General features: G+C 31.4%; 1 protein-coding gene across 1 annotated transcript; it reads right to left on the reverse strand.

Moving 5' to 3' along the window:
* Positions 1-1530: 1530 nt before the first annotated feature.
* On the reverse strand, positions 1531-6302 carry LOC111630461 (carcinine transporter-like). Its single transcript, XM_023374560.1, has 9 exons — positions 5925-6302; positions 4489-4592; positions 3718-3872; positions 3471-3639; positions 3251-3395; positions 2612-2918; positions 1805-1986; positions 1600-1730; positions 1531-1540 (listed from the first exon to the last, which is right to left on the reverse strand). Exons 1-9 carry the CDS (start codon positions 6300-6302, stop codon positions 1531-1533), a joined length of 1581 nt encoding a protein of 526 aa, XP_023230328.1.
* Positions 6303-6859: the final 557 nt, after the last annotated feature.

Consider the following 6859-nt stretch of genomic DNA (forward strand, 5'->3'; position numbering starts at 1 on the left):
GGCATCACATCACCTCTCGGCAGATCGCCCAGGTGTCGCGTTTTCGTATACGAATAAGACCAAACCAACTATTTTCTATTGGATAATTTATATGAATTTATATAAAAATATAAATGAATTTGGAATACTTACATGTTAAATATTCATTAAAACATAAAATATATCTACAAAAGAGTGTTTAGTGTATGATCCAATTAAAAAGACATGTTTAAAATACTGTATATAATTTTATTGATCTCCGAATCAAATTGATATTTAGAATTGTGCGATGAAGCGGACATCAAAGATAAAATAATATAACTACAATTATAACAATGAACATTTATAAATAATTTAATATAATAGCAACTCAACATTTACAATTTATGTAACTACGAGGATTATTCAGAATGTAATGCAACAAGTTTCTTCTCGTTTAGTATTTCAATTATGTCAGATTGTTCAAGTATGTCAGATTCAATAATAGTGAGCATGCAACCCTGTATGCTTTTACGTTATCACTATCAAAGCCAAAGTTCTTTAGTCCGAAAATTGAATTTCTCGTCTCCTCAAACATTTTACAGCGAATTGTATCTTTCAAAAGATCAGAACGGATGGAGCAAACTATATGGATGGATCAGCGGTTCTCAATCTTTTTTCACTCGCGTACCACTTGACCCTTCTGTGGATAGACTTGTAGAACTAACAAATCCTTTATGCGTACCACCGGTTATACGTGTATCAATAGTTAAGAACTGCTGCTCTTAGACTGTAAGATGAATCAGGTAGGATACCCCATTGAAGTTTTATGAAGATTTCTCGAGCATTTGTATGTGGATCCTCGTTGTCGTGGTAAAATCTCGTAAAAAAGCATTTTTGTCGCATTCTTGTGGGAATGAATCTACTTGAAATGCTTCTTTAGCATATGATTATTTAAAAACCTCGCAATGTAACTACTAGAATCACTTTATTAACTCAGAAAATTGTTGCCATGATTTCGAATGGTAATTATAACTCTCAAGATCATAAGACTTGCAGAGTGGTATCACGAAATCATCAAGTTCTCATATCTCGATGGCATAAGGACATAATTGAATATTGAAAAAATCTTGTGGTAACCAGTAATTCAGGTAACAATGTATTTGAATCCAGTATTTGAAGTGAAAATGAGAGGAAAAAATTTGTTTTATGACATTCTGAGCAACCCTCTTAGTAAATCAATAAGTATAGGTTATACTCTACGTCAAACTATGTTAGAATGATTAAAATAATTGAAAAATAAATCATATTAACACATATTAATACTAACAACAACGATAATAATATATTGTGTCATTTAATTTTTGTGATTAACATATTGATGCTAATATAATATATAATCAAATTATATTCCTGATAATTAATAAATAATTAATACATCTAGTAATAAAAACCTCGTATATTATAATAATTAATTTGCATAAGAACATTACAAGTATAATTTTTTTGTAATATCTACGATCTATTCACTAAATATTTAATATTTCCGATTATCGCACGAAAGAAAATTGATCAAAATCTTCTTAAAAATATAACTTTATATTTTTATAAATATCACAAAATTTGCATAAATCAACTCGCAACATTTCACTTTCAGCTATAGTTTGAGGAAGATGCTTATCCTTTGTCTCAGGTAAGAGTAATGTTAACAAAGCCGATATCAACGATATAACCCCCACCAAGACGAAAGGTAACATCTGATCCACGTTCTTCTACCAAAATAAACGTAAAGATTTAATCCATTATAGCTCTTAACGAAAGAAGTAATGGTGTTTTCCTAACTTACAAGCATTAGGACGTAAGGAGATGCGATGCTAGCAGCATTTGCTAGGAGAGAGGTGGCAGAAATGGCTGAATTACGTAGATCCGTGGGAAACAACTCGCACCCGTATATATAAACGATAGCCCAGGCTCCGGAAATGAAGAATTTACCCAAATTTGTCAATATGTTGATCGTCCATACATAATCTAAATAGAAAATTATCAAAATTTCAAAATTGGACGTATTTCTGTACAAAATTCCATGCTTTTTCGTGGTAAAGAACTGTAAAATTTCATAACATTTACTGAAAATTGTGTTGTTTTCTGCTGAATATAGATTAAAAGATTTAAATTTTAAACTATTACAAGGTGTCCCATAAGTCAGTTAACAGTATGACTCTCTCAAACGTATCGAAAATTATTGTTTAATTTGTTAAACGTGTTAATTGTCGTATTAAAGACGGAGGATCCCATTTAAAAGACTGCCCACCAGTGGTTGAGTGAATAAAACATCCAAACACAGTTTGGTCGTGGGTTAGCGCCTCACCAATTGGCTGCCGCGTGGAATTTATTTCACGTGCGTAATTATGATAAAGTTTTTCAAAGAGGTCCTCTTTGAAAAACTGATGCCATCCACGAGGACCTCTTAGCTGATTCTATCGATCGAAACCAAATTATTTCGAAACGAAAAAGTATTGAATTAGTCTTTACAATAGTTAACTGACTTTAGGCCCACCCTGTATTATGAAATGAGGTTATAACCTCATCGATTGATCATCATGAAGTTCTAATTGCATTTTGGTTACTAGAATGAGTTTTATGCTTATCTTACCCAAAGAAAAGAGTGAAACGCAAAGACAGGAGAGTCCACCCAAACTCATTGTTACAACCATGGACCACATTCGACCAATTTTTTCCATAATTATCCAAGAGAAGATGATACCTGGAATTTCCACTAGCGAGGATGTGGCAGATGCTAGATATTCGTTGATGTTCAATAAAGAAACTCCAAACGAAAGGACCGGATATGCTAGACTTATGATAATGCAGTCGATGGTAAGGATAATGAAATTTTTCCTCATTGTCGGATATCTAAACAAATCTAAATAGGAGTGATTTGCTTCTTTTATTTCTTTCCTCTGAAAAAAATAAAATTTTGTATATTTTTTAAAAGTTGTTTATTTAATATTTTTATAAAAGTTTAAAGAAAAGTTGGAAATCAATTAAAATTGATTTCCAACTTTTAATTGATTTCCAACTTTTCTTTGGCTAAAAATTCGATTTCTTAAACACTCATTTAGTCTAAAATCACAGTTTACTTAATACAGGGTGGCCCAAAAGTCGGTTAACCATTGTAGTAAATGAATTTGCGTATTTATCACTTACTAAAAATGCTTACAAGAAGCACGGTTAACTGACTTTAGGGCCATATTTAACCTCATTTTTTAATAAAAATCGATATTTAATTAACCTCATCTTTCCCTGAAAACAAATGCATTTTTAAGAAATTTTTTTCGATTTTCGTTCCGTTATACTTTGCGATTTTTTGAACAACGTTCTCGGCTTCTTCGTAGCGATTTTTACTAATTAACCATCTGGGAGATTCTGCAACAAAACTGTAAAATTAATATCAATTAGGGTACCTGCATTGTGCCGAGAAAAACTGGAATATTGGCTAAATTCTAACTTACAAAAACGTGATACAGAGGAAAAGCAATGGTAGAGAAGTTGCCAAAGCTATGGTAAACCACTTTCTTAAAATATATGCAATCCCTGCTGTCAGTGCCAATCCTACAGAAAAGTATATATTGCTCAGCATTCCATCTCTTGTTCTTTTATCTGGAGACATGATTTCCATAACTGGAATTGAAGTATGCCAGATTAAAAATGAAAATTTGAGCAACTTAACAAGAGTTTCTGATAATTATTCTTACTCACCAATTACTAAAGGAATCTGAAAGGATGCAGGAAACGTAACACCAACCAGACCCCGATAAAGTATATAAGCAGCGTAGTTTGTAGGAAAACAAGATAAAACGCTGGCTCCTAAGTAGAAGACAACTGCTGTAATGTATGCCGGTTTTCTACCCCATCTATAGAAAATTATTGTGATTTTTATTAATAAAATAATTCAAATTAGATTAAATGTATATATATTTAAATTTGGATTGGCTTATTGTTTACTAACAATTAACAATTGTACTGTACTTCCTGGTAATTTTAATTTCTATTCATGATTAGTCATGCAAATTATGACAAATTCTCTGTGGTTATCAATAAATTTTATAAAATGAAAATAATTTAAAACCCTAAAAAAGCTACTCTAACTTCTAATTTGCATATTCTTAATTCAAACTTCCTAATTTGCATAATCTCACATAGTTATATCTTAAGATGGCCCTTTTCAATGTCAATCACGAGGTGGGACTGGCCCACAATGAGGGTTGCAAAATGGTGAGAGTTAGATCTCAGACTGATAGCTGGATCTCTTAGGCAACAAGCTGTTGCCTTTGCTATTTTGTATCATGGCATCCATTATTTATTATGGTGTTTAAATACAAAACAATTTTTAATGTTGACAGAAAATGAAACTTTATGCCCTTTATAATGTATGCAGCAATAGCAAATACAGTATATAATAACTTAACACTTCATTTTAGTAATGTTCCTTAACCTAGTATTTGCTGAACATTAAAAAAAAATGCATACTTATCTCCCATATAACCGAACCAAAGACTTCCTATGATTCCTCCAATATAATATGCAGAATTAGCAAGAGTCGACATCCAACTTCTATCGCAAACAATATTCATCTGGAAATAAGTAAATATTCACATAAAATATTATAATATTTTACGTGAATAATAGCTCATTCAATAATAATAATAACGAATTCAGTTTATTGAAAGTTAATATATTAACATAAATATCAATCACTGAAATATATTTATTCATCATCGTAGCTATTTATTTGCTCCAATATGTATACAAATGTAATATTGCACATATCGAAAGATCCAAACGATATTGCAATCGCCAATATCAAAATGGCAGCCTTTAAGGAAGGAAGCTCAGTGAGTTCTGCGATTTCATGAAACAAAATCGCTCGTAAAACTTCAGAGAAAAGTTTGGAAGGCAACTATCAGAAGAGAAATGCATTAAAGGTTTATCAAATGTATATTATATTTTTACTTGTGACGTCACCAGAGCAAAATTTTGTAATTTTATGCATAGTGAGGCGACGGAGTAGGCTCTAAGTAAAAGTTATTTCCTGAAGTCCTGAAGTGTAAGAAAGGATATAAGAAGATTTTTTTGTGCTGAAATAATGAAAAAATTGTAGATAATAAATTCTCACTGTCTGGCTGTCCTTCCTTAATCTCGAGAACGGAGTTAGATATATGAAAGTCAAGACCAAATATGGAAATTTTAGGGGCAGGAGGCCCCGATTAACTATATAAAAACTTCCGATTGGCAACGAAAGTTACATAATTTCAATTTAAAACTTTAATTTGAGATGGAGGCCATATATTTAAAATTAAATAATTCTTGTATAGTCTTTTATTTTTGTGAATTTACAGTTACTATCCTGGCAATTTTGTCAAAAGCATTACAGGTTAGAATATAAATTTTAAAGACATTGGCAGTGTTGGTATCCTGCAAAGAACTGTCTTACCAGCATTTAATACTTATACCATCTGTTAGTTCTCGTTTGTACTCTTCTCTGAAGTTTCACTAAACCATAATTGGTGATTTTGTTTTGTGAAACTGCAGAATGCATTGAGCTATTCTTCCAGAGGCGCCATTTTGATATTGTTGACTGCAACGCAACGTCTCTTGGACCTTTCACTATGTGCTGCATTATAACAAAAAATCTCTAGTAATCAACGTAAATTGTGCCACAAATCGCGTTTCTAACTGGAGAAATTTTTGCACAATAAATGTTTGTAATCAGAGAAAGTCCTGATGACCGCCTTCTTAATTAATAATTCGATGCTATTTAAAGTAGAGAGAGCATCAGTAGGGGGTCATCTCGTTAATTTTATTTACTCCGTAAACACTTTTACAACTATATTTTAATTATATTTAAGTTTAAAAATAATTTTAAAATACCTTAAATTGAATTTTAATTTTAATAACAAACTCACCTCGGAAATCAGCGTAGTGTCATAGACGGATCTCTCGTAATTCCATCCGTGTCGGCATTTAACTTTTGGCCAATTACGTCGGCTATTATTATAGTATTGTAAAATTTGCGTATAATTGACATCAAACATTAGGCATTTACTGTAACGCCTGGTTCCATCAACCTCTTCCGTCGGTATACTTAAATTTTTTTGCAATTCCAACGATAGGAACTGTAATTCTGGAACGAAACACCAATGATCGGGAATTCCAGATACGAATAAAAAATTAATATATCCAAATCCCGATAAAATATTCGAAGGAATTACTATAAACGAAAAGAAAAATATTTGGTATCTACCATAGCCACCAATATGTGGCAAAACATCGTCAAAATCCATAGTTTTGACATTAAATCTATAATTAAATGACTTCCGTTTTCTTTTTGTATAGAGTAATGCCTAATTAAACAAATTGCCACGTCATTTTCTCGCTACAAAAATAAAAAAAGCATTAAAAAAACGCGCAAATTTGTGTTACTCAACATGGCGCAATATTTATACAAAATGTTACATATACATAAAGGTGATTAATCCACATAATAGACATAATTTATATCTACTTACATATTTAAAAAATAGTTTTATTGGCTTTTCTATAATAAAATATTTAATTAATCCGGTAGAAGTTCCGTCGTATAATAAAACAAAAACTTCTCAAGATGTTTTTCATAGTTCTCGAGCCTCACAAAAGCTATAGGTCCTCGTGTCTCACAGCTCATATGCATCGAGAGAAATGAGATGTAAAACAGCATTTAAAATAAAGATATTTACATATGAATGGATATTTTATAATAAATATTTTTCGAGGCCTCCGTTATTGTGATGCCTGTACCAAACAGTTTAATGATCTTCCTGTAATAGGGCCTTGTTTAAATAACTAATTATTTTTGCAAATA

This window comes from Centruroides sculpturatus, unplaced genomic scaffold (genome assembly GCF_000671375.1).
Source record: "Centruroides sculpturatus isolate CEXI.00-Female unplaced genomic scaffold, Cexi_2.0 scaffold659, whole genome shotgun sequence".
NCBI classification, from domain to species: domain Eukaryota; kingdom Metazoa; phylum Arthropoda; class Arachnida; order Scorpiones; family Buthidae; genus Centruroides; species Centruroides sculpturatus.

Excerpts from the sequence above, each read along its gene's own strand:
- LOC111630461 (XM_023374560.1), bottom strand. The coding sequence starts at position 6,302 with ATGGATTTTGACGATGTTTTGCCACATATTGGTGGCTATGGTAGATAC. Across the intron at positions 3,640-3,717 it reads TCAGATTCCTTTAGTAATTG|TTATGGAAATCATGTCTCCA; the intron begins GTGAGTAAGAAT and ends CTTCAATTCCAG. Across the intron at positions 1,731-1,804 it reads CTCCTTACGTCCTAATGCTT|AAGAACGTGGATCAGATGTT; the intron begins GTAAGTTAGGAA and ends TTATTTTGGTAG.